General features: G+C 43.5%; 2 protein-coding genes across 4 annotated transcripts in view; one reads left to right on the forward strand and one right to left on the reverse strand.

Moving 5' to 3' along the window:
• CDH23 (cadherin related 23) overlaps positions 1-9,254 on the forward strand; it is a 366,100-nt gene extending 356,846 nt beyond the window's left edge. The window contains exons 59-67 of one of the 2 annotated variants that reach the window (XM_081913083.1): positions 53-150; positions 1,113-1,233; positions 2,166-2,245; positions 3,040-3,080; positions 3,598-3,658; positions 3,963-4,092; positions 4,707-4,829; positions 5,209-5,322; positions 7,851-9,254. In XM_081913083.1, coding sequence (XP_081769209.1) covers positions 53-150; positions 1,113-1,233; positions 2,166-2,245; positions 3,040-3,080; positions 3,598-3,658; positions 3,963-4,092; positions 4,707-4,829; positions 5,209-5,322; positions 7,851-8,177 — 1,095 coding nt within the window. In that variant the 3' untranslated portion in view covers positions 8,178-9,254. Of the gene's footprint in view, positions 1-52; positions 151-1,112; positions 1,234-2,165; positions 2,246-3,021; positions 3,081-3,597; positions 3,659-3,962; positions 4,093-4,706; positions 4,830-5,208; positions 5,323-7,850 lie in introns of both variants that reach the window. The other variant, XM_081913082.1, reaches the window with a different exon arrangement.
• A 79-nt stretch (positions 9,255-9,333) lies between these two features.
• The window catches only part of LOC309370908 (prosaposin-like), a 40,737-nt gene continuing 22,349 nt past the window's right edge, over positions 9,334-27,721 (reverse strand). Inside the window, exons 3-14 of one of the 2 annotated variants that reach the window (XM_081913153.1) lie at positions 25,983-26,057; positions 24,397-24,522; positions 22,883-23,080; positions 19,847-19,990; positions 18,799-18,858; positions 17,067-17,180; positions 15,761-15,856; positions 14,045-14,228; positions 13,349-13,530; positions 12,716-12,796; positions 11,669-11,770; positions 9,334-10,707 (exon numbers count right to left, since the gene is read on the reverse strand). In XM_081913153.1, coding sequence (XP_081769279.1) covers positions 10,672-10,707; positions 11,669-11,770; positions 12,716-12,796; positions 13,349-13,530; positions 14,045-14,228; positions 15,761-15,856; positions 17,067-17,180; positions 18,799-18,858; positions 19,847-19,990; positions 22,883-23,080; positions 24,397-24,522; positions 25,983-26,057 — 1,398 coding nt within the window. In that variant the 3' untranslated portion in view covers positions 9,334-10,671. Of the gene's footprint in view, positions 10,708-11,668; positions 11,771-12,715; positions 12,797-13,348; positions 13,531-14,044; positions 14,229-15,760; positions 15,857-17,066; positions 17,181-18,798; positions 18,859-19,846; positions 19,994-22,882; positions 23,081-24,396; positions 24,523-25,982; positions 26,058-27,721 lie in introns of both variants that reach the window. The other variant, XM_081913152.1, reaches the window with a different exon arrangement.

A 27,721-nucleotide genomic window follows, 5' to 3' on the forward strand; every position in this document is an offset into this window, starting at 1 on the left:
TAAGAATGGGATAGGAGAAGGGACACATTTTTTTTTCTCTTGTCTCCCATAGTTCCACGTTGACAAAAAAGGCCGTGTGAACTTTGCCCAAACGGAATTGCTGATCCACGTGGTGAACCGGGAAACCAACCGGATTCTGGATGTAGAACGGTAAAGATTCCGTGTGTCTCCTCTATGTAGGTTTATATTTGAACACAGAAAGAAACACAGCAATGAGTTTGTGGCTTAGGTAAGATTTGAGCTGAGGACTTTCCCACGAACCTTCTTAGCCATATTGCACCATAATGGCTCTCTCTCTACAGAGTTGCCTTTGCTAAGCCTCAGCAGTTAGGATGAGACTTTTTTGTTGGATAGACAGCTAAAGATTCGTTCAGTTCTGCTGCTAATATAAAAGATGGGTCTAACCATGCTTGGCACTGTGTCACATTGAGGCAGGCTGCATAATGTCATTGGATATAACAACCTCTCCTGTCACAAGCACGAGGAGTCTTAGACCCAGGTCCTAGTGTTTTGGCAATGTTTTGGTCAGCTGGCATCTGATACTAGTATTTATATTAGGTAGAAAGACCCTCAAGCAGTGGTAGCCAACCCCAGCAACCTCTGCTGATCATAACTAAAAATAAAAATTGAATTGAAACAGCCCTTCAGGTTCACATAATGATTACTTCACCATGAAAGGGTTTGTTGTTGTTGTTGCCTTAGGGCAGAGATTTGTGCAAAGCCTTTTCTTGCTAATCTAGCATTCCATTCCTTTGTGAGTCTCACACCTGATTTAAGATCAGGGATGGGGAACCTGCAGCTCTCCAGGTGATACTGGACTACAATTCCTATCATACTTGGCCATGCTGGCTGGAGCTGATGGGAGCTGGAGTCAATCAACACCTGGAGGTGTCAGGTCCCCCAACTATGTTAAAAAAAAGAATTTGAATGATGGGCTTCATGACACCTCTGATGCAATTTAATGGAATGAGTTCTTGCTTCCAGAATCTCTTGAGTTGGAAATTATAGCTGGGAGGTGAGGGTTGATCATTCTTGCCATAAACACTTTTTAAAAGTGTATTTTCAACACTAGGAAGATGAATCCATAAATAAAGGTTTAACCCTCTTCCTAGAGTAATACAGATGATTGATGAGAATAAGGAGCAGCTGCGGAATCTCTTCCGGAATTACAATGTCTTGGATGTGCAGCCAGCAATCACTGCCAGGGCTCCAGACGACATGTCGGCGCTGCAGGTAAGATGGAGGTGGGGGTCCTTCCCTCTCTCAGGCTTACTTTGCTTCCAGCTCTCATGCTTTTGGGGGGGAGGTCCCCCACATTCTTTGGAATTGGCTGCATTGAAAGGAACTGCCCCTTCATAAACTGTTTCCTTAGGTTTGCTGCAACAAGGTTAATGATTCTTTAAAAAGCATGCAGCTGCCAAGATTATACAAATGCAGCTCTTGAATTTCTTCCTATTAAAAGCACACAAAAAGGACTTATTTGGAAAGCAGCTGGCAACCTTATATTAACTGTTTTGTGAAAAGAGTTCAGGTACGAGTCCTAAAGCCATATTGATAGGAGCTTTCATGACAGGAATCTGTAGTGGTGGGTATCAAAAAGATGTTGGGTTTCGCCATCGTGTTATTAGAGTGACCATTAAATGGTGGATTCACCATTCATTTCCTTTTGTATTCTCTCCCTGTGACCTGGACATGAATGCAGTTTGGAATCACTGAGTCAGATATCAATATCTTGCCATTAGGTCAAATATTTACAATTGGGGGGGCATGTGGACCAAATTCTTATCTTCCCTACCCATGCAGACCATGTCTATTAGGTAGTGAGGGCCTGTCAATCACTTGAATTCACAATGGTGTCAGGGCTTCAGAGCGCACCACACAGGGATCTCTGTGTTGTGCTTTGAAGTCCCATCAAACAGCTGATTGGTGGTGCTTCAGAAGCCTTTTTTTTTTTTTTTTGGTCCAGCCTCTTCATAATCATATATGACATCAGGTGATGGGCAGCTTGGGCAGAATGGCCTAGCAGTCCAAATGGGAAGATCTGGCACACCTCATTAGACCCGTACCCCAATTTACACTGGGTCAGTAGCCAAGCCATTTCCTAGACATCCTATCCCTGCCGTAACAGTTAGTTTTGTTTTTGTTTTGTTTCTTACCATTTCTAGATGGCAATAATTATTCTGGCTATTCTCCTCTTCCTGGCAGCCATGTTGTTCATCCTCATGAACTGGTACTACAGAACAGCGTGAGTAGCCTCCAGCACTTGCACTGTGTAGGGAAGAGTATTTCAGATGCCACAATAATAATAAAAATGAATTTTTGGAGCTGACATCAAACCCTTGCATACTGCATAGGAGGAAGCTCTGATTCAGGGATTTCCAATAGGAGTAATGGCTGTAGATTTCCACCACAGAACATAGCCTTGTGGGAGGGTGAAGGGGATGAAGTGCATGTACTAAGTTTGTCAGCCCTGCTCCCAGATTGCAGAGAGGGAATTTCTCTTTTTGGTTATTTATGGCTGTCTGACACCTTTGAATTGCACACTCTGCTGCCAAAAGTGGATTCATCTTCCAAGTTCATGATAAGGGATTTGGCTGCTTTACTCAAATATTTCTGCATTAGGGCCGTAAGCTGGGTTGCATGAGGAAACATGCAACAGGTATTTGCATGCTCAGTGGGAGAGAAATCTGTTTTCTGGTGCCAATCTTCCTTTGAGAGGTGGAACAATATTTTGTTTATTTTAAAATATTAGGTATATCTGTATATCTCAAGGAGCACAACTGAACTGGATTAAAACATAGTTTCTCTAATAGATTTAAACATGTTTAGATTTATAGAGAATTACTTCAAGATTTGGTGGGAGGAAACCCAGTTTCAGCAAAAAAGCTCAGTAGCAAAGGTTCTTAACCAGTAGTCTTCTACTGGTTCAGAACAGTATGTGAGAGGATGTTAAAGGGCCAATCACATTACACGTATGATGAACAGACTTCACAATACAATTCTTGTGCTCTTTCCCCTTAGTTATTTTGTGTCTTGCAGGCACAAAAGAAAACTGAAAGCAATTGTGGCCGGTTCCACAGGTAAGAGATCTTGGAAGATCCATTTTTTCCCCCTCGCCCATTGGGAAGGAAATAGACACTGAAGAATATGATGAGATAGCCATCACTCATAACATCATACGGTGAATAATAAGACCAGCAGCTTGGCCTGGGTTGCTTTCAGTCCTTGACTCTTTGGTGCTGGTGAAGTGTTGCTTTTCCAGTCAACTGGAAGTGAAATTAATTAAGTCTGAAAAACAATTGATGTTGTGTTGCCACCCTGTTGCACTCCAATAACTACTCCATTAAAAAGTAAATAAATAAAGGATGTAAATTCTAGACTAAACTGCTTGTGTGGAAGCAAACTAACAAAGGCTAAACTGTGAAACTTTATTTGACGTGATGATAAGTAGTGAGGAAAACTTTAGCTGATAAGTTTCTGTGTGTCTGGTTGCTGGTAGAAGCACAGGGGCAACAAAAAACGTTTTTTTATAAGTCAAACTCTAAACTCAACAGATGTGAATGATTCTCGGTAAATTTGACACATTGCTTTCTTCAGGTAACCGAGGTTTCATGGACATCATGGATATGCCAAACACAAATAAATATTCCTTTGATGGGTGAGTTGTCAACAATTTCTGAAAGGTTTAACGCTAGCTAAAAAAGAGGCTATCCGAATGCTGACCATGCCTAATTAAAGACAATCTTGGCCTCTGGCACCTATGATGCTTACTTTTGAAGGTGGCTGTTAACAGCACAATCTTTGTATATAGCGCAATCTTTGAAAACATGAGCTTAAAGAAAAGGAGTGCTTAAAGTTATCTGAGATAGTATATTGACAAGTATGTGGGCCAAACTGGTGGATTTTTCTTGGATGGTTTCCCATTGCAGTTGTTTATTGTAGGCATCCTGTATCCTTTCTAGAGCCAACCCTGTGTGGCTGGATCCTTTCTGCAGAAACCTGGAGCTAGCAGCACAAGCTGAGCATGAGGATGACCTGCCTGAGAACCTCAGTGAAATAACAGACCTGTGGAACAGCCCAGCCAGGACTCACGTGAGAGAGCATCTGCTTGCTTACTATACTGTGGTTGAAGCCACAGTATAGCCAACGTCCTAATTTTTGCCTGTAGCCTGTGCCAGCATAAAATTCAGCTTTCAAATTCATGTGAAGCAGCAGAACACATTTTGATTGTGTGCATAAATTAGAATTGGCACTATTTGTCAATCATCACCATCCCCTTGTGCTAGAATATCTCATTTATCTATTCATAACTCCTTTCTCGTCCAGGCCTAGTAATACAGCTGCACCTTTGTTGCCCAGTAGGAAGAGGCCACAGCAATGGCATATCAACAGCAATGTAGCTGCTACATGAATTTTAGAGCTTCGTAATCTAAGATTAGTTGCAATGATGCACCTCATGGAAAATTAGAGTCAGTCATGTAGCATGTATTTGTTGTTCATTGTTAATGAGATTTTGTTCAACATGGCGCATGCCCTACTTGGTAATTAAATTTTGCAACGGGAGGTGGGCATGATGTAGACAAATGTTAGCAAAGGGCATTAGGGAAGTAAGCAGTGTTCCTGGAAAAGATTCCCAGATGGATTTTCCTTCAGGTTTGGAAAGACACACAGAGAGAGAAGCTATTTTAAAAACCTCTTCTTTTTAGGGAACATTTGGCCGAGAGCCTTCGGCTGCCAAACCCGAAGAAGATCGCTATCTGAGAGCAGCCATTCAGGAATACGACAACATTGCCAAGCTAGGCCAGATCATGCGAGAAGGGCCCATCAAGGTAAGTTTTATTATCCTCGGTCTTAGTTCAGTAAAAAGTTTGTGGCACTGCTTGGCCAGAGGACAGAACTCTCAGCACCATGTTTAGTCTGCAATCCAATCTTGGAATGCAGTTGTTTTGGGTAGTCACACAGAATGCACTATGTGGCAAGAATCCCTTTTTAATGAGGATTATTATACAAGGTGTGATTCAAAAGAATTTATTAGAAGGTTTAAGGATAAATGTTTTGGCCATTATTATTATTATTTTTAATGGAGAGGATATCTGGATTTAGAAGTAGCTTCTCATGGGGATTCCCTACACAGAATAAGTTTCGGGACAACGTGGCAAAGGGCCCGAGTGTAATTTCTCCTGTTGCCCATTCCCTCCCTCCTTCCAGGGCTCTCTCTTAAAGGTAGTCTTGGATGATTACATGCGACTGAAGAGACTGCTTGCTCAGCGGATGGTGCATAAAGCCACCACCAGTCATGGGGACCAGTCCTCAGTCTCTGAGGTAGAATCTGCTTGTGCATGGGAGTTCTTGAAAATGCTTGTTGTGCCCTTTGGGATGTAGTGTTTGCTTTTCAGAACTGTACCCTTCGGTATTGATTGTGTGGTTCTCATAGCTATTTCCCTCTGTAGCAGAAGAGTGCAGGAGTTCAAGGAAACAGGCAGAAGGAGCCCCTCTCCACCACAGGTCTGCACAACCTGTGTCTCACTAGGTGTTGCTCCCATCAGCAGCCGCCAGCATAGCTTACGGTCAAGAAGGATGTGTTGCTGGCCAACTCTGCAGGGCCACAGGGTGCCCAGACCTGTTCTGCCTGAGCACATCCCACTGAATTAGCTACTTTTTCTGTGTCCTAACTCCTCCTGGGCACTGAAAGTCTCATGCTAGGCATGTCTATTCATGTTCTTAGTGCAGCACTGCATTAATTTGCAGTGCTAATTCATTCTTTAGGCCTCTGGTTTCCAACCAATGTGCCATGGCACCCTGGGGTGCCTTGAATGATCAGGTCAGGGGTGTGGCAACAGTGGCCTCTGTTCCTCTTTCCTTCCCTCTCTCCTCTGATGCCCTCTTGTGTCCCAAAGGCTTGTACAGCTGTTTATTGCAGCGGCTGTGGCTCTAAGTTCCATAGGTGAATGGTGCCTCTGGGAGGCACCACTCTCTGGGGTGAAGGGGTGGTGGTGTCAGCTCAGAGAACAGGGATGGCAGCAGCTGCTGCCCAGAGGTCTCGGGAGATGAGAGGAGGCTTAAGGAACACTCCACAAGAGAGGGTGTTCAAAAAAGGGTGAGAGTCTGCTATCTCCGCAGGCAAGGGGTGACATAACTGGGCCCCTGACCCCACGGGGGGCCGCAGAAAGAATGTAGTTGGTCAAGGGAGCCGTGGACTCAAAAAGGTTGAAAACCTCTGCTTTAGGCATTAGAATCCTTTGCTAACCACTGTGAAGTAATCACACTTCCAAAAGGGGCATCTATAGATAAGAGAAGAAAACCCTAGGTCAGTTATTCCCCAAACGAAAGTTGCAATTCTCTAATAAATGCAACTTTGTAGGGGAGCTCGTAGACTCACAGCAATGAGGGATGAAGACAGTGCAATAAAAAAGTTCTAAAGGAAGAAGGCATGAGACAGAGTGATGAAAAATAGGAGGGCATGGTCTTTAAACATCAAGAACTGTAGCTGCAAGGATTTTTGAATTGGGAGGCGGGATAGTAACAGGACATTCCTTGCACATCAGTTTATGAAGGCTATAGTGAAACAGAGAAACTACATGTTTAAGCACATTGGAAAAAAAGTTTACTTTGCTGGATTGTAGCCAGAGAGTGAAGAACTTTCAGGGAGCACTTTGTTTCTCTTCTGTAATCTCTCTGTTTGCTTTATCATGCCCAGTAAGTTGAGCCAAGTGCACAGAAGTGGTGAACCAGTTAATGCTTTGTGCTTGATTGCAATCTTTGTCTAATCCGGTTTCCTTCTGCCTTTGCTTCTATTCTACCTGAACCTGGAGTTCTTAATACTCTCCAGCTAGCTCAGGCTTCTTAGCATCCTCTTTCTTCCTGCTCTCCCATTGGTTAGACCCTCCTCAAAGCTCCTTGCCCACCTTATTACAATCAGAAACATATAATGCACAACATTATACAGAAGCACAATATTAAATATCTGCTCTTAGTGGTTTGTTGATTTTATGGGATGTATGGTGTCTCAGGCTGGCTCCCATCTAAGAAGCACCCAAGCCTGAAGGCACTTCCCTTTCAATCTACTCTGTGACATCTCACTGTGCAGAAACTGCCGTCTTTGCCTTATTAGGATTTTAAAACGCGACTGTGCAAGAACCAATCCAAAAATATGTCTCAAGTTGTATATAATGAATGCATTTTATTCAGGGCCAATATTAAGCTCTTTGCAGGAAAGATCTAAAGTAGGCTTCCTCAAACTCAGCCCTCCAGATGTTTTTGGCCTACAACTCCCATGATCCCTAACTAGCAGAACCAGTGGTCAGGGATGATGGGAACTGTAGTCTCAAAACATCTGGAGGGCCGAGTTTGAGGAAGCCTGATCTAAAGAGACCTATACATCAAACAAGACAGGAAAATGAATTTCCCAAGTCAACATCTGGTTCCTCCCCCAGTGCAAAGAGTAAGGGCTTGGCAAGAGTCGTGCACTCCCCAGCAATGAAGACTTAAAGCCCTAAACCAGTGGACTCTTCTGAGGAGTGAGAGCTCCAGTATATGCAGAGAATTCCCTAGCCTGAAACAGCTTCTCCAGTCATTTCAATGGAGAATGAGGTTCCATGTGCCTTTTGGTGCATGTCAGTTACTTCCACTGGAATCAGCTAGGTCACCCAACTGCTTGAGTGTTACAAACATAGGAATTTTGAGTGGGGTAATTAAACTCTAGCTATAATCAGGGTCTTTAGGTTGAGAGGGGACCTTTATCCTGTTCCCAGATTAGCTCAGGAAGGGAATGTAACTGCAGCTGGAAACAGCGCTGCCTAAGCAATGGGGAGCACTACAATGTGTTGATTTCAACTTGGGTTTTGTTCCAGCTGATCCAGAACGACTTGGACGACGACGACGAGCAAAGGAGTCCAAGCCAAGGGAGCCTCCGCTTCCGACATAAGCAGCCCATTGAGCTCAAGGGACCTGATGGAATCCACGTGGTCCACGGGAGCACAGGTACTCTGCTAACCTCTGACCTCAACAGTCTTCCCGAGGATGACCAGAAGGTGCTGGGCCGCTCCTTGGAGACACTGACTGCCGACGGTGGGGCGTTCTGTGACAAGAACGCCCGCACCGAGTCCGCCAAATCCACCCCTATGCACAAAATGAGGGAAGTGATCATGGAGAGCCCACTGGAAATCACAGAGTTATGACTAGAAGTGGCATCACTGGTGTAGCGCTCCGAGGAAGCCTGGCCCCACGTAGACTGCCGCCGCCGCCGCCAGAGGAGAGCACTGACCAAGGGACAAGAGGGGCAGAAGAAAATCCAGAGGCCTCGGTCACTTGTGCCTGGCCACCACCTATTCCAGAAGAAACCTGACCAAGACAGCTGTTAGGGCAGCCTTGGGGAGCCTAACCCCCGGGGTGAAGGGTCTCAGGACTGTTTGCTTCTACCAGGCACTCACATCATTAAACTCATAACTTTTTAAATTTTATTTTTAAAATATAAAGTGTTAAAAAGAGCAATGGGGAGGCCCTGAGGCACAGACTTAAAGGCTAGAATTGCAATAACCAGGGTGTGCCATGATGCCCCATCGGTGGAGATGACCAGGCTCTCCCAACAGGTCCTGGGTTGCACCAATTACATTCTTCCACCATCAGGCTAGTGGTGGAGATTGTGATGATGGGAGAAGACGGCTGCTAACCAGCTGCAGCTAAGATGCTATGACCATCAACTCGCACAGAGCAAATTGTGTGATAACCTTCAGGAAGCTCCATAAATCTGTTTGGCATTTATCTGTGTTTTCACCTTTCCAGAAAGCAGGGGTTGGGGAGAAACTGAAGCCATTTCTTCATTTTGCTGGCCTACCAAAACACTGCAGCATCAAAAGAAACAAGAGTGATATTAATTGAGGTTCTGAACGTAGAGTGTTTTGTGTGTACTCCTTTTCTTCTTCTTTTGTTTTCAAACAGTAAAGTGTTGAGCGTTTTTGGAATGGTCTGTCAAAGGAACCAGAAATACATAATCCATGAATTTAGTTAATCTGTGTTTGATCTTTCCCTCCCAGCTTGGGCACAGGGTTCGGTGCTTGTTTGGGTTAAGTACACACTGCTGTAGGGGCTGAGGAATCAGCGTGGTCATTGTGCTCATCTATATACCAGCATGTACATTCTCTCTCCATAAAACTATCAAGAAGGGAAATGCTAAGTGTTTCTTATTCAGAAGTGTGTATGCAATACACACACAGTGAAAGGTCTGCAGTTTGAATAAACTGTGCCCATTAAGCTAACCTTTAACATCATTCTGCTTTTTATTATTCAGGTTTACAACAGGTCACTTAGCTTGCTTAACAAAAACCAGAGTCAGTGTCAAATTTGTAAGAATTGTTTAATGTTTCTTAACTACAGAAGCATTGGTAAAATGCTCATTATAATGTCCTTTTGGAATAACTGGATAATTTCTCAGCATGTATATTGAACAGGTTCACACACAGGTAAGTATGGAACACAGGAGCTTCATTACTTATAACAGCTATGTAGACATGGGAATTGTGCCTTGCGAAAACAACAACAACAATTCACCTCATGCTGCCTGTTCTATATTATCCTGATCACTTGCCGCTACTCCTGAAGTACAGAGAAAACACAATTAAAATTACTTGTTCCTTAGTTCGTAGGTCAGCACTCAACCCACCTATTGGTAAGTAACAGCCATGGATTTATGTGCTAATTAGTCTAAAATTCAGTCTACCTAACTACACCAATCCAGCAAGGGAATAAGCAAACCACTGATCATGCAAATTGTTTTGTGTCCAGTACCTATTTAGCCATTTAATCAGCCTTTCATGCTGATTGTGATAAAGAACAGGGTTAGGTACATGTGTGTCTCCCAAATAGGAAAGGATGAACTTAAACCAAGTTTAAGTTCTACAGGTAAAAGTATAAGTACCCATTAACTGCCTGTACTTAACATGTACAAAGGGCAGCCCCTTTTTTCCTGAGACTTTGTTTCTGTCTACACCAGAAATTTAAGAGAGCTGAAATCCCTCCATATAATTAAAATTATTGTGTCAGTTGACCTGTCTTAAAGAAAATTCTAAGCATCTCCAGGTAAAAAGAATCTCAAATAACAAGACTGGGAAAATATATTTGTTTGAAGCAGTGCTGCCGGCAGAGTAGACAGTGGACTAAGTGGCCCAACAGTCTGATTGGCTGTTCCCAGCACCCCTTGAAGAAAAGCAATGAAATATTAAAACAATTTAAATGTATAGTATAGTCGTACCTTAAAAGGCTAGCTAGACAAGAAAGGTATTGGAAATCTGAAAATGCCAACTTAAGCAGCCAGTTTTGCAATGATCGTAACACAATTTACCCATTTTAAAACAAGAGTCTTACCAAAATTCTCAGCTATTCAAATAAAATCCCACCACAGCCTTTTTCCTCCCTACCCATGTCACTTCCCCACCATGGATCTAAAAGTAAAACTAAATGTATGGTAATTCAGAGTATCACAAGCAAAGGAAACATCCCCCCTGCTTTTTTCTTTTTCAGCAGTATAGCCACCCAACGGACAGCCACACTGCAGAAGTGTGAAAGGAAGGTGTGGTTCTGCCAGTGTTTAGACATTTCACCATTTCCCACCCGGCCAAATTCCAGGGTGCATTCAGTAAAACCACAGCCAACATTCTTCCACTGGCAAGGCTTCCTCTAGTTCCATATATGGCGCTTGCAGTATTCAGTGGCCTATGGGGAAAAGAGAGGAAGACTCAAGGAAGGCCATTCTCCATTCATAGCACAACTCATAAGAAAATGGGCTTACAGTGGTGCCTCGCAAGACGAAAATAATTCGTTCCGCGAGTCTTTTCGTCTTGCGATGTTTTTCGTCTTGCGAAGCACGGTCCGTCGCAACTGCACCTCTTCAAGCGGCTTTAGGAAAAAAGCGAACAAACTCGCAAGACGTTTTCGTCTTGTGAAGCAAGCCCATAGGGAAATTCATCTTGCGAAGCAATGCAAAAAATGAAAAACCCTTTCGTCTTGCGGGTTTTTCGTTTTGCAAGGCATTCGTCTTGCGGGGCACCACTGTATATAGGAAAACAGGAACTTCAGAATATCTAAGATTTCCTCTTCATCTTGCTGTCAACTAAGCTCACACCAGGGATCAGGAACCTGAAGCCCTTCAGATGCCATAAGATTCTGAACACAGAGACAATGCCAATACAGCTATGGTGTTCATCCAGTCCCATTGATAAGGAGTGAATGCTGCAAGATTGCTAGATACACAGCTACAGGTGGATAAGGGCCAGTATATTCACACGTAAGATGTTTTTAGAGCTCTACAGGTAAGCACTTGGAAGCAGAACGAGTTAATTTAATCTGACCTATCTGAGCTGTGTAACAGTGTGTGTCTACTACTTATTACACCTGCACACAAATTTTAAACATACTCCCCCAATCCTATATTCCACATCACTAATATGCACCTAAGATCTTCTGTAGCACAGAGGATTTTCGTTTCAAAGACTATCGCCTTCCATAGAGTCATTTCACCTGCTCCTATTTCAGTCATCGCGTCACATTCCCAGAATTGTATGCTGCGAAGAGTGCTCCCAGTTTTAACTGTGTTCAATTACTTTTTTTAATCAACTCCATCTCACTATATTGGAAAGCTTGATATTCCCCTCTTGCCACCACCACCCCTACTTACTTGGCACTGAGCTGCAGTCTCTGCATTCTTGCACCAGTAGCTAGGGCCCCGAACACAGACTTCCATGCCCACAAGGTGGGACGAGGGGCAGGCTCCTAATTTCTGTGGGGCAGAAGAGTACAAAAAGGGACCATTACACCTATGCAGAATCTGCCTCCTTTCTTAACTGCTCCACGCTCCTTTTTAAGTTCCCCAAAGCCTCCTTCAACTTCACATTGCTCCCCACTTTTCAAAGCAGGCGGTAAGACTCAGGGTAGCTCTAGGGCCGCCTGTGGCTCTCAGCAGGGTAGCCAAGTACACAGTACCAAAAAGGGGGGACTGTGAGACGTCTCACCATGGTGGGGGACATTGTGACCTGTTGCCTGCTCAGTCTTGCTAGCCAGGTGCTAACTAGGAGGGCAGCTTGAAGGTCCTTGCTGCTCTTCTTTCCTAGGTTTTCTTTTTTAAAAAAATATTTGGACTGGGCAGCCATTCAAATAGAGGACCCTTTTGAAAAAGAGGGCTGCCCTTTCTGTAAAGTAGGACACACAGCCAACCCCAATCTTCAAATTGATTTTCAAAAGGGCCATCTGCGAGCTATTTGACTTCTGGCAAGGGTGATCGGCCCCTCCTCTGGAAACTTGCTGTGCAAGAAGGGAGAGAGAAAAAGTGGGTGGTATAAAGAGAACGTCACAGGGGGTTGTCCTACCCACCAAATTACCCCCAACAGGCAGGAAGGGGCTTTTCTGCCCCCTGTTTCACAGCAAGGATGCAATATGTAGCCCCGTCCAGCAATCATCAGGACCAATGGTCAGGGATGATGGGAGCTGGAGTCCATCCACAGGTTACCCACCCAAGTTTTACAGGTTCAGTTTCCTTGTGAATAGTGAGACTACTGGATATTTATGGGATTTTTGTGGTTTTGTTATTTGCAAAGGAAATAACAGTGCAATCATATATGCGTGTCAGAAGAAATATCCCAGGTAAACATATCCATTGGATTGTGGACAAAGCTGTTTGCCAGAGATCTCGCTCAAGAACGAACAATTACTTTAGAACATGACTTACAGCACACACAAAGGTTGGCTCCATGACCTGCACCAGGAGGCGGACGGCAGCTGGCTCATATTGCACCACAAGTTGATCACACTGTAATGAAAAAAAAAACAAGTTAAGTGACTCTCAGCCTTTCTCCTAGGTACAGCTCCCCAAGAGTGCAACTGGGTCTAAATCTTTTGTTTTCTGGATTTAATTGATTAAGCTGAATTTGCAGGGTCTCAGGACAGGTGGAATGCTCCCTAAGAAACCTCATTAGTCTTATCCAAGCTGTCTTCATTTCTACAAAACTCCTAAACAGGCAGCTCTCTTTGGTTATGACTATGTCAAAAAATATTTGGAAGTTCTGCCCAAGAAGTAACTTGGGCAGAACTTCTGCTTCAAATTTTTTACTATGAGCAAAATTTGGTGGCAACTCTAAAAAGGGGGGGGGGACATTTGCTTCAGATGCATTTCAAACTAGAAGTAATTAAAGAAGATAATATTTCTTCTGGGTTGCAGAATAAAGCTTCCATGTAGCTAAACCAATAAAATGCCCGCCACTTTTGGCAGGAAAACAAGGCAGAGATCTTCAGCTCCTTGACCTCCTCTCTCCTTTTAGAACACTTTGATCTCCCTTTCACAGTAGCCATTTGGCGTACTTACAGGATACACCAAAGCTTCTGGCAGCAACTGGCAACCCTTAGAAAGCATATTTCCAATCTGTTCCTGCGTTTGATTCTTTTCCAGCTCTTGATCAACATATGTAACGATGAGTGTACACACATGGCAGACTTCACTTTCACTGGGTTTGGTTGGTTTCAATCCTTCTTCCAGAGCTTCCATCTCTGAGGAGAAACAAAGTTTGGGAGTTATCAACCTGGAAAGATTACTTTTTTATATATAGTATTTTTTATTGCAAATTGTTATTACTCTTTTTACATTGAATGCCTCCTGAATGCAGCTCTTGACAAAAGTTAAAACCACCCATTAAAAACACAGAAGCAATGAAGCAATATAAATTAGGACAAAAGAGAAACCAACTATAAAAACAGAAACTAGCAAAGGCAGATGGAAACGCACCGTCCATTGAATGCTCAGGAGAACAAGATGGTTTTTTGTCTGGTGCCTAAAGGCTGAAGGTAGGTGGCAGCCACTTGTCTTTGGGAAGAGCATTCAATCATAATTGGGGTAACATGACCAAGGCAGCCACATCTCTGGTCTAACCTCAGAATGTTAGAAGGCCTGACAAGAAATCTTGTAAGACCAGGCAAGTTGATATAGGAGCAGGTCATTGCAATTAACCCATGCCCCACGCCCAGGCAACATAACATGACAGTGCAAGCAAATGCCATTACCTACCAAAGCTCAAAGAGATATCTCTGGGGCAAAGTCTAATCCTCATGCACACAGCTTCAGGTTTAGTTGCATCCAGGAGCATGTAGAGAATAGCCTTTCCATAGGAATCAACTAAGTCTTTGCATTGGTCCAGGATTTCATGGGGCAGTATATAGCAGACTTTCCCCATCTGGTGGACTATTTCTTGCTGAAACATAAAAGCAGAAAGGTATGCTAAGGAGGAAGATGGAACTTATTCTGTAGTCGGTGCTAACAAGGAAGGAGATGTCAATTACTGGCAGGAGCAAGCCAGCCAGCAGTAAATCACAACGGGCAGGTGAACTTAACTCTTTCTTAGAAAAACAGGATCTGCACAGGAGTGCCAGGCCTAATGAGCACAGCAACTCTTATTCAGTCGGCCTTGCCCCTATGAGGCAGTTTCAAGGACTGAAGGTCCCTACCTTCCCACAGCTGCCTAAGTCCTCTCCTCTCCAGTGTTTTCCCCCAGCAATCCGAGACGACGCCTTTGTGACACTAACTTCTCTTCCCTCTTCATACCTCTCCAGGTTCTGGGATACCAGATGGGAAGGGAGGTTGTCACACCAGGAGGCGTAGACCCCCATGCCTCTTCACCAGCCTGACATACTTCTGCTTCTTGGCCTCCCTCACGCCTCTCTCCTGCTTCAGCTTCTACCTCTGATTCTGGACGTCTCTGCCACAAATACCGTATTTTTTGCTCTATAAGACTCACTTTTTCCCTCCTAAAAAGTAAGGGGAAATGTGTGTGTGTCTTATGGAGCAAATGCAGGCTGCGCAGCTATCCCAGAAGCCAGAACAGCAAGAGGATTCACTGCTTTCGCTGCGCAGTGATCCCTCTTGTTGTTTTGGCTTCTGAAATTCAAAATATTTTTTTTCTTGTTTTCCCCCTTCCAAAACTAGGTGCGTCTTATGGTCTGGTGCGTCTTACAGAGCGAAAAATACGGTACTTCCTGCTCACTCAGCCTTGTTACCTCTTCAGCTTCTGACACCTCCTCCCCCCCCCCCGTTTGCTCCCTCTGACCTCTCATTGTTGTCCCACCACCAATCCCTGGGCTCTGAGCCTTCTTCCCTTGGGGGTTCCCCAGCTGGTCCCCCCCCCAAATTCCTCTGCATCAAACCAGTCCATGACCTCTATGAAAAGCAGGAGGAGAAGTTACTGTCGATCTTAGTAACTGAACCAAGGTGACCACAGCAAAGGAGATATGGGGTCCTTTTGAGTGTTGGGTAGAAGGAGGTCATGTTGACAGGTGCAGTTTCTCATGCAGACGTAAGAAAAGCTGCACCTGCATGAACTCCCTTTTCTGGTAATAAGAGACAAACTGAGACAGGCAGTTTCCTCAGTTGTTCCTTTCCTTCTATGCAGCCCTCTAATGTTTCAACTAGTCCCCTCCCAACCCATGTTTCCATATCAAGTGCTGATGAAAGGCATCCTATAAGTTTGAAATGAGACCTTCATTCAACTTCTCATAATGAGGGAACCAAGAGTTTAGATTCCTGCATTGCAGGAGGTTGAACCAGATGATCTTTGGGGTCTCTTCCAACTCTACAATTCTACAATACTAGGCAGTGCTCTCACAACCCAACGTCCCTCGCAGTAGCAGTGGTGCAGGCCTCCAAAAGTGGGGAAAACCTCCAAAGAGAGCCCCCTCCCGAACCCTCCGCCATCACCCGATAGATGACAAGAGGTTTCCTCAGCCTTACTTCTGTGACATTCTCCTCCATCATGCCCTCTGCAATGGTTACTATTTTCTTGCATAAACCACATGCAAACTCAGGGCTTTGGGCATTTGATGTTTTCTGCCAGATTAAAGAAAAGAACAACAAGAAAAAATCAAGCACAACTTTCAAGGACAAGCAACAGTAGAATACGAAAACATTGTTAACTCAAGCTTAGCCAAAATAACATTTTCTGTGGAATGCAGCAAACCCCCTTTTTCAGTGATCACTTTGAAAAGTGTGCAAAAAACCCCTGCCTATTCAAGGAAGCAATGCCTTCATCCTGAATCGACTTCATTTGCCTTCAGTGACCTCAGCATGAAGCCAAACGTGACTGGCTACATAAGGCAGTGACATTGTCCAGTTCATGGAATGTTCTTATCCGTCTGGGATCAGCCATATAGAACAAACTGTCCAAATTTTCAACCGGCATTCTTTTTACACTGACATTGTGTCACATATGATTGACTACCTAATTTCATGATGTCACCCCATTTACGTAGTGATCCTAGTTGGCTAGGATTCTCCATGTGACTACTTTGGGAACAGTAAACAGAAGGAAAACAAATTGTGCCAAAGCAGCAGCAAATGGGGGGAAACTATACCAAAAAAAGGTGGAAAACATGCAGAAATATCCCCAGAAAGAATGCCACATATATCCCCAGAAAAGGCATGACTTTTCAAACAGCCACTTTAAAAATAATACGTGCAATTCATCTAAAATTTCCTGAATTCGCTGGGGAGCCTTTGCTTAAATATTTCCTATTGAAATCAATAGAATCTAAAAGTTGGATTGTGCCAGTTAAAGAGAGATGAGTCACAGTGAAGTAAATGAGAATCTGCATTGCAGGGGGTTGGACTAGATGATCCTAGTGGTCCCTTCCAATTCTATGATTTAACGCCCATGCAAAGAATCTCCCAGACAGGGGCCACCCATTAACTCTTTTGCTAAGGATGTGCAGACCCTGGAAAAGGTACACTAATCTTATTAAAAACAATTGCAATTTTCCTGCTTTTCCTCAGGGGGAGTTTCAAAATTCTGCATGAAAGTTGCTTTTGGCAAAATTCAGTGTCTCCCTAGTGTTGATGTGTAGGTTAACACTGCTAAAAATTCATATCAAACGCCCTTTGATATTCCTCTGATGTTTGCCACGCAGGAGTCTCCAGAGCCTCATTGCATTTGACTTTAGGCACAAATAAATTCAGCAGCTACTCTGCTCTGCCCATCTTGCAATGCTCTCAGCCTCTGCCTGCCCCCTGGCAGAGCAGGAGAGGGCTCTTTTGCTCTTACCTCTACAGATTCCAATACTGTAGACAAGTCATCAAGGGGTTTAGCTGGCAGTAATGCATGAAAAGGCTCGGGTTTTTCAGAGTCACAGAAGGCGCCACAGACAGTCTTTGATTGCTGAAAGAGGAGAAAAAAGTTCCATTGGACAACAAATCTCGTTTTCTCTTCCTACCATAAATTAACACGGAGCTACGGGAGGGTTGTGGATGTTGTCTGAGGGGAACGGGGGAGGCATCCCACATCATACTGGACAAAACCCTCCCTTTGCTAAGGTTACCTATGCCTTCACATGCTGCAGGTGAATGAACAAGGAAACTGTGATTGTGATATTTTTATGCACCCACCCACAACATCATTGGGCAAGTGTGGATAAACACACACCCTTGTCAGGACCAACTAGATCTGTTTTCAAATGGAAATCTACAATGAGCTTTTATTTTCAGAATGAACCAGTTTCACAAGAGGTGTTTTTCAGGAGCAAAAAATATGGAATAGCTTAGGGTTGCCATACGTCCAGATTTTCCCGGACATGTCTGGGATTTCAGTGATGGAATTAGCATCTGGAGGGGATTTTGGTAAATCGTCAAAATGTCCAGGTTTTTAAAAAGCTCAACAACTTTTTGGGTCTGGATTTTAACTTCTTGAAATATGGCAACCCTACAATAGTTCTAGAATGTATGTGGAGTGCATTCTGTAGAAAAAGCAAGGACTCTATTGATCCGAGAACAAAAGGTGTGTATGCAGCCTTAAGAGTGGCTGGGGAAACCCAGCCAGATGGGTGGGGTATGAATAATAATTTTTTTAAATAAAATTATTATAAGCTTCACTTCTCCAGTTGGCATTAAAAGCAGGATATATAAAAACTGCCGTTGTGATCAACCTCCCTTTCAACCTCCAAGTTCCCTTCTGTCAAGCAAAGGTGGTTTCAATTGTCCAACCCACAAATTATCAGCAAGAGTTGACCTAGAAATGAAAAACATTCTCACGTACCTCCTCCTGTGATCAGCAAAAAGTCAATCGAATTGTGAAGTGGGGAGGGGGAGAAAACCAATAGTTAAAATCGTGAGAAAATAATTCAGAGAGTAAATCCTACAGCCTGAACTAGCTAATCCACAAACTCGCCCACCCGATAGCATTACGTTGCAAAACTAGCTGTGTAAACTTTCCTTGTCCAACAACTCTGTTTAGTGTAACAGGTGCTTTTCATGGGCCTATTCATGCTATCATGAATTAGAAGGTGCAATTCTTCCACAAAGGCAAAGTCTACCACTCCCAGTAGTCAAAGCCGAGCTGCTCTCAAACTTAAGACGTGAAATGAAGTATTTGCCATTCTGGATATGGCTTCATTGCCTGAATGATAATGTCTAGTCACACTGCTGCCTTGGGATAAAGGTCAGCAACTGGAACCCCCTGGGACAAATCTGGCCTCCAGAAGGGGGAGCATCCTGTCATATTTATCTCCCCGCTCCTGGACAGCATTTGACAAACTAGGCTCTGGACTTCAAACCTTGTTCCCACTGTGCATGTTAATTTTACCCAGATCTCCTGATACTTGTTTTCGTATGTCAGTATGTAATGCCTTATACAAAAAATGATCAATCACATGTCTAGAATATCTTACAAGCCTGAATTCAGATATTACAATACTTTTGCTGCTGTAAAATTGGCCCTGAAGTGATGATGCTTCTCTACCTGGAAAAGGCTAGAGTGTAAATGTCTGCCTCAATCAACTTACCAATAGATGTATCAGCAATCGGACGAAAACATGTGAATACTCAAACGCATATTTCTTGCACTGTGGAGGGAAGGGGGGGGAGAGAGAAACAGCTTCAATAATTACTAACAAGATCAATCCATTAATTTCACCCACACCCAACTTGGAGAACTCCATGCTATCTCTGGAGCATGCAAAATTCTCATGCCCCTTTTTGTTTCGAAATGCTCATAGGAGCAATCCTTTCAAACTTGATCGACGATATACAGTACAACAGAAGTACTGCCAGGACCAGTTGTTGCCTAAGACCAAGCACCTCGCCTTACTTAGTGACACAGAGCTCAGCAGGGCATTTTCTGCTTGGACTTCTTTCGTTCTTGTGACTGAGGACTTATTTCAAACTACTGCTGGTCACACCAAGGAAAACTTATTCATATGAAACGACTTGCGGCTCGTGTCACACTTAAATTGGGCTGCATCTCCTATGCATACAATGCAGCCTTCACACAGGAACCAGCAACCTGATTTAAATGAGATATCAGGTATTTCTAAGCCCTGGTGGGTAAACTGTTCTTTCACAAACTCCACATCACTTTTAAATCACAGTTTGGGTGGAACAAAGTGAACCACTGACAGCTGAAATGGGGAACCTGTAGCCCTCCAAGTGTTGTCGGACATTCATTAGCCCCTAGGCAGCATGGTCTCAGTGGTCAAAGATGTGGAGAGTTTAGTCCAGCAGCAAGTTAGCCACTCCAAGTGTATGAGGATGGTTTGATTTCAAATGGCGTTCTAATTTAACCTGAATTGGAGAGCCAAAATATTATGTAACTACTCCTCTGTGACTTCAGATATATATATACGCAAGGAAGGTCACTTCTTTCCCCAGTTAGTCTGTTACAGTACTTGGAAAAGTTAAACGTGAGACCACAGGCTGAGGGACAACGTCTGAAATAAGACATAAGAAATATAGTTGTGTAGATCCATCCTTTGCTTTGATTACCAGATGACAGACACAGGTCCTGAATATATATATCATTATCATTAGTGTGAAGCAATAAAATCCAGTTACCTCATTTACCAAGTCAGACCCCAGGTGTTCACAGTATTGTTCAGCATAAGAAGCAAAGGACTGGACAAGGAAAGAGCTGCTCTTGAAACCTTCCTTCATTTCAGCAATTACTTGTTGACAGTCTCTGCAAGGATTTTCTTCCTTCTGCTAGGGAATAATAAATAATAATAATAATAATAATAATAATAATAATAATAATAATAATTCATTATTTATTCCCCAGCCACTCTAGGCGGCTTCCAACAAAATACCAAAATGCAATAGTCGGTTAAACATTAAAAGCTTCCCTAAACACGGCTGCCTTCAGATGTCTTCTAAAAGTCTGGTAGTTGTTGTTCTCTTTGACATCTGGTGGGAGGGCATTCCACAGGACGGGTGCCACTACCAAGAAGCCCCTCTGCCTGGTTCCCTGTAACTTGGCTTCTCACAGCGAGGGAATCTCCAGAAGGCCCTCGGCACTAGACCTCAGTGTCCAGGCAGAACGATGAGGGTGGAGATGTTCCTTCAGGTATGCTGAACCGAGGCTGTTTAGGGCTTTAAAGGTCAGCACCAACACTTTGAATTGTGCTCGGAAACGTACTCAGAAAAAAATGTTGGAGGGGGAGAAATGAAGGATTGTTAAGACTGTGGCAGGGAGGGAAAAAGTTAAAATTCCACTCCGCTTCCCCAGTCGCCCCTAGCACACCCCCACAAACACATGGGTAAGCTTTCAGAGGCTGCTCTGGCTTACCAATGTATTATTATTATTACTATTATTATTACAGTATTATTTTCCTCACAAAAGCGACCCAAAGTGACCTACAAAAACAGTATAAACACTAAAATCAATTATAACAAATGCAACCAATAGGGTTGCCATACATCTGGAATTTCCCGGACATAGCCAGAATACTGCAGTTGGAAGCAGTGTCTGGGCAGAAATCACAAATGTCCAGGAAAATCCAGATATATGGCAACCCGTGTTGGCAGTGTCATTTTTTTCTTTAAAATAGCTGAAAAACTCAACACCTTTGGCCCAGAAAAGCTCAACTCTTATGTCCAGATTTTCACTTTTTGAAATATGGCAACCCTAATCCCCAAACACACCTGAACAGATTTTTTAAAAAAACAGGTTTTTCTTACATATCTCACCTCATTAAAAGAGGCCACAAATACCTGGTAGTTGTTGTTCAAACTTAGATCTAAAAGCCCAGGGAATGCCATTTACATGCAAGTCATTAATGCAACTCATGCTACATCCAGTATGGCCCTCTGAGCATGCCTCAGAATCCTGTGCATGATTGCAAAACTCCTTGGAGTGCATTCTAAAGTCTGCACAAAAGGGTTGTCTATCCCAGAAGCAGTGTGACATCCCTGACTTATGTCCTGCTTCTGGCATGGAAGATAACTCCTTGAACTGGTGGGCAATTCCCTAGTCTTCCTATAAGATGGGACTGAGTCTCACCTATAGGCCAAGCCAAAATCCTCTATGACGTAGGAGCCAGCTACAGTTTAACCCATGGGCAGGCAAACTAAGGCCCGGGGGCCGGATCCAGCCCAATCGCCTTCTCAATTCAGCCTGCGGACGGTCTGGGAATCAGCCTGTTTTTACATGAGTAGAATGTGTCCTTTTATTTAAAATGCATCTCTGGGTTATTTGTGGGGCATAGGAATTCATTCATTTTTTTTCTCCTTCAAAATATAGTCTTGCCCCCCACAAGGTCTGAGGGACAGTGGACTGGCCCCCAGCTTAAAAGTTTTGCTGACCCTTGGTTTAACCTCTTTCCAAAATGCAATTGCCTTCCCCTGTGGTAGACATGAAATTCCGGTTCACAGATAGCCAAACTAGGCCTAATGGAGGCAGCCATGTTTGTTGCTCACACATCTGCCCTGATTTGTATACAAAACAGGACGTGTACATCTTTTTTTCACATCAGAAGCAGGGCAAAGGCTAAGAGCTTTTTTTCCTTCCCTATTTTAGCTCCCCTGCAGCCCATCACTTCAGGCATTTTTCTCCCAGAAGTGGCTGAGCTGGGCTCGAAAAATGAGCCAAAAGCAATGATCTGTAAGAATGGAGGGGGAGGAATGTGTTGGGTAGGGCAGCAGATTACTCACTGCCCTTTTAAAAGCTAAAATTACAGACTCAGCTCATCCCTTCTATGTTTTGCATCCACTCCTTCCTCCATGAGAAATAAACATTATCATTATTTTGCTTCTTAGAGAAAGCTCTACTGATAACCTGCAGTCACACTGTCAATCTATTCTGCCTTTTCCCTCTGTGCTGCTGAGGACAAATGTCTTAAAACACAAACCCAGTACGTAAACAGAAAACAAGGCAGTGGATGGATGACTGAGGGAGATGTCATTAAACAAACAACAATTAAGCAAAACAGTTTAATTATCAAGGCTTCGTGGGAAGGACGCAGAAGAGAGCCTGGGGTTTTTCTGTGTTTTTCCTACCACAGCACCTTTCATGGGAGCCAAGGCTTCTCTGTAGTGGCACCCAAGCTATGGATCAGTATGTTTCCCTTTGGTTCTGTGAGCTGCCCAGAGGACCTACGTTGATGGCTGCCATATAAAAACTCAGTCAAATCAATAAAATAATGTGCCAGTGTAAACAGGCTTCCTTCAAGCCACTTGTCCTCTCACTGTAAAAATGGGTGAATAGATGGCGCAAGTGAGGCCTACGCACATTGCAAGCCCTTTGAAGGTTACACATTTGGCAGTGGAGAAGTGTCCAAGCCTGAAGGACTCTCAAAAAACAAATTCTCCCCCTCAGAGAATTCTGGGCCCTGTGGTTTATTACAAGTTGCTGGGAATTGTAATCCTGTGATGAGTAAACTACACCGCCCAGAATGTTTTGAGGGGAAGAATGTGCTTTGAAGATAACGTGTACACAGCCAATGCAAGAAGCAAGCTCTGTGAAACGGCATCCAGCGCACTCTAGCTGAAGTTGGCAGGGTGTCTCATGGTCTCTGGAGAGAAATTGCTCCTGGCTTTCATGTGTATGGCTGTTTAAGCAAAGGGAGACAACTCCATCCAAGCCGAATTCCTTACCAGAAACTCAGTTTGGGGCTCATCCTGAGGATAGAGGAGAAGGGGCACGTTAGCTATAAAGGGAGCCAACATTTCGGGGAAATCCGTCATATCAGGCATTCCATTAGAACTGATTAGCTTCTGGAACTTCAGGGCTCCTTCCAAGGGTACCAGATGACTGCATAGCCTGAAGGCACCACATACTATTTCAGGCCTATCCTAGAAAGAGCAACAGAGAGAGAGAGAATATTGTCAGCCCTTAAAGTGGAGGAAAAGAAATAAAAACACTTGAAAACACTTGTGTGTGTGTCTGTTCCCTTAGGTCTGTCTTGCAGAATTACAAATGTACAGAGTCACTCATAGAAAAGTTTGTACTTGTTAGCTTCTTATTTTTTTAATACAGGGCCTTTTTTGTGACAGCACTCACAGATATGACAAAGCAACACTTTTTTCTGCCTATGGCAGCAATTTTGGCTTTGGCACCCACAGCACTTTTATCAATATATGTTTGGCTGTATAATTATTGTGTGGTTTTTATATTGCGACTTTATGTTGTGAACCACTCAGAAACCTGCGGGCATAGGGTAGCATACAATTTTTGATAGTAATAGTAATAATGTATTGGCACCTATTTTTTTTACCCCCAAAATGCACTGGTTTAATATAATACAGGGTCCCTCACTTTGTTAGGGCTACAACAAGAGGCTGTTTATTTATGTACCAGCTAACACGCAACAACTTAGGAAAACAAACTTGTTGATAAACGATCTTTAATTGGGAGCAAGCAGTGAGGTGGCCTAGTTTGCTGGTGATACCAAATTGTTCAGGATTATTAAAGCAAAAGGATTACAAAAGGATCTCTGCAAACATGGCAAATGCAATTCAATGTAAATGTGTCTAAAATGATGCACTTTGGAGCAAACCTATCTGACCAGCAACAAGAATTTGGGGTCAGTAATAAATTGCTCAATGAATCTGTTGACGCAGTGTGTGGTGCCCATGAAAAAGGCAAATTCCATGCTGGGGTTCATTAGGAAAGGAATTGAAAATAAATCTGCTGAGATTGTAAACTTTTGTTCTTATGAAAATAACCATAAAAACAAGCTAAAGGGTGGAGTCTTGGCTCCAACCCATAATAATTGGAGACAATATTGAACTCTATAATAACTTCCTATTATATTGAGTGGGTGGTGGAAAATATTTACAATTCAACAAGTCTTAGTTTTTAATTAAGAATTCTTTCTGTTTAAAATGGTTGACTCGCAGAAGAAGAAGAAGAAGAAAAGAAATAAAAACATGAGTCTGGTATAAAAGTATTTTCAGAACCAGTTTTTTAAAAAAAATCACTATGTTTTGAGTTAAACAAGAATGAAACTAAAAAGCTGGCCTGTGAAAACTAATATAAATAAAACCAACATTATTCATAGCATAGATGCATCCTCAGAGAGGATCCCACACAGTGTGACCGGCTTGGATCTGATCCGTGTAAGTCATGGTTGAAAGTGTCAGTACCAACAATATCTCAGTCTATTTACCTGCACTTGTTTTCCAAGTTGTACCAGAATGATAACTCCTGTGTCCACCATCTTCTTGCATTGGATTGACCAGTCCTGGAAAGGGAGATACTGGCAACCTTTCTCCAAAAATTGACTGATTCTTTCCTGAGGAAAATAAATAGAAGAAAGAAAGAAAGAAAGAAAGAAAGAAAGAAAGAAAGAAAGAAAGAAAGAAAGAAAGAAAGAAAGAAAGAAAGAAAGAAAGAGGAGCATTATGAGATGGTTTTATACCAACTTGCAATATTTTCTGGAAGGGCTGCAGAAATTTATGGAAAGGGGTGGGGAGTCACACTTTGAATGAAGTCTCCATAAGTCCTGTAGCACAGAGAGGGTACTATCTCAGTCGAGAGCATTTTAGAATATAAGAAGAGCCTACTGAACAAGGCCAATGGCCCACATTATCCAGCATCCTGTTCTCACAGAGGCTACGCAGATGCCTGTGGGAAAATCCACAAGGAGGACCAGAGCACAACAATACAATTTATTTCCAGCAAATGGTATGCAGAAGCATTATTGCCTCTGACTGCAAAAGCAGAGCAGAGCTATCGTGGCTAGTTTGACTTTCAGATTTCAAAGGGCATTTCAGGGTAATTCAAAAGGCAAGCCTTTCCTCGCTTAATGCTATTCCCCCACGTGAACTATTGCAATGCTCTTTAGGTGGGGCTGCCTTTGAAAACAGTTCAGAAACTTCAATTAGTGCAGAATGCGGCTGCCCAGTTGTTGACAGGTTTGAGAGCAACAGATAATAAGACGCAAATTTTGTTTCAGCTATGTGGCCTGCCTGTATGTTTCTGAGCTTAATTCAAAATGCTGGTTTGGACCCATAAAGCTCTTCAAGGCTCAGGGCTCTAATATCTTTCCAGAATGCTGCTTCTGGTATGAACCTACCTGGACCCTTAGATATTTGTCTAAGGCCCTTCTTCAAGTCCCCACCTCTGAGGAAAGCTTGGAGGGTGGTGACAAGAGAAGGGTCTTTTCAGTGGTGGCCCCCATTCTGTGGAATGCGCTCCCCTGAGAGAGACACATGTTAACCTTTGTTGACACATCTTTGGTGGCAGATGCAGACTTACTTTTCTACCTTGGATTTCAATAGACTGAGGTGATAACCAACGCTTCCTGTGATCATATGTGGGTTGCTTTTGTTTTGTTTTTATGGTGTAATATTTTTTTATATTTTTTTAACAATGCTGTAAACTGCTTGGAGAGCTCTGGGTAACAAGCAACTAACAATTAATAGTAACAAAAACAAGAAGAATAATAATGATACATTATGACATTATGGGCTCATACAGTCAAACAGAAATTGCAACACATCTAAAATACTTTCAGTTTATGCCTAGGGTTGCCAACATCTGAGCCATCCCCCACCTCCAGGGATTATTATTGGAAGGCAATGATAGACAATAATGTGTCTCTCCACACTTACTGATTTTTGAGAATTAGTCAAAGGCATAACAGACCAGGCTATTTGTGGCAGAGCGGGGGGGGGGGGGAGATAATTCTGTGTTCTCAGTTGTTCACCAAATGAAGGATGGAAATCCTAGAATCCTCTCCGGAATACTTACATCCGTGGAATTGTCTTGCATGATCTTCGCCATCATTACTGTAACGAGCTTGCACATACCACACTTGAGACTTTTCTGAGAAAGAGAAGAAAGAAATAGTAAAAAATATTATTATTATTATTAAGTATCCCAATTCCATTGGCAGAATCCAGCTCAAGAGCACCAACTAGTGCAGCATGAGGCTTCCCCCGTCCTGCCCCGAATCGGCTCTAGGGGGTCAGGAGAACCCCAGAGTTGCCCACAGTGGGGAGGGATTGTCCCACAGAAACCATCGGAAGAGCACAACACTGAATTTGAATTCCTTGCCATATATTTGAAGGACATGAAATCCATGAGATTAGTTTAGTCCTTGCATATCTACAATTCCCAGCACCCTGAACCAACTATAAAAAGGTAAAGGTATCCCTGACCATTAGGTCCAGTTGCGGACGACTTGGGGTTGCGCCCTCATCTCACTCTATAGGCCGAGGGAGCTGGTGTTTGTCCGCAGACAGTTTTTCCGGGTCATGTGGTCAGCATGACTAAGCTGCTTCTGGCGAAACCATAGCAGTTCACGGAAACACAGTTTACCTTCCCGCCAGAGCGGTACCTATTTATCTACTTGCACTTTGATGTGCTTTCAAACTGCTAGGTGGGCAGGACCGAGCAACGGGAGCTCACCCCGTCACGGGGATTCAAACTGCTGACCTTCCGATCTGCAAGCCTGAGAGACACAGTGGTTTAGACCACAGCACCACCCCCGTCCCCGAACCAACTATAATTCCCAGGTGTTTGTGTGTTTTGCATGTATGGTGTGTACACAACCTAGGTCAGTTGCACTTCATTCCCACTGAAATCAGCAGGACTTCAATTTGAGATGACCTCTTTCTATACGGCTGGTTCAGGATCTAAATCAAGGCAGACCATTGCTTTACCTTGCCCAGCCTGCTCTGTCTGACAGCAGCTATGTGGCCACTCACCCAAAGGTGCATGCAAGGGAATGTACCTAGACACTTATACAGGCAACACATGCGCTTTCAGCCTGAGCTGTATGGTGCAGCTAAATAGGGGTTTGAGGCATAGGTGCCAATTCCCTGGGACCCTGGGTACCCGAGCACCCACAAATTTCCCCATGAAGAGGCCGGGCACCCACAAATTTCAGTGCCAGGGCCATGCGCACTTCATGGCACCCACGGCCCCAGACACCCACAGTTGCAGGGCCAAGCTAGCACTCCGAGGACAGAACCACACTTTAAAGTGTGGCCCTAGTTGAAGCCCCACCAAGCACTTCTCCAGTCTGCACTCATACAGCTTGCCCCTTTCCTGACACAAAGGCGTTGCGCATTTGCCTATGCCGTACATTATGCAGTGGCTGGTGCAGGCAAAAAGGGCAGAGTAGAAATATACAATCCAGGACACAGGTAATTGAGTCAGTTGGCATGTGTGTTAAGAGCAGGGTGGCTGCTGTTTATGGCGGTGGAAATGTCTTTAATGTAACATGGCAGTTCTGGCCTCAGTTCTCCTGGTGAAAGAAAGGAAGTGGAGCAAGGCCAGCTGACTGAGCAGCTGGTGCCGTCTAGAAATCCTCCGTTAAACTGGCCTTTCCATTTCCACTCAAAAAAGAAAGTTGGGGGGGAACCTAATATGGTTTTCATAGTCGTTTCAGTTTTGTTTTGTTTTTAGACACTGTGTTTAAGGGGCTAGCTGGTTGGTATTCTGCAATCGCAATGCAATGCAGCATCTGGAACCCTAAGAATGTC

This window comes from Podarcis melisellensis (assembly GCF_964234715.1).
Source record: "Podarcis melisellensis genome assembly, chromosome: 5".
NCBI lineage: Eukaryota > Metazoa > Chordata > Lepidosauria > Squamata > Lacertidae > Podarcis > Podarcis melisellensis.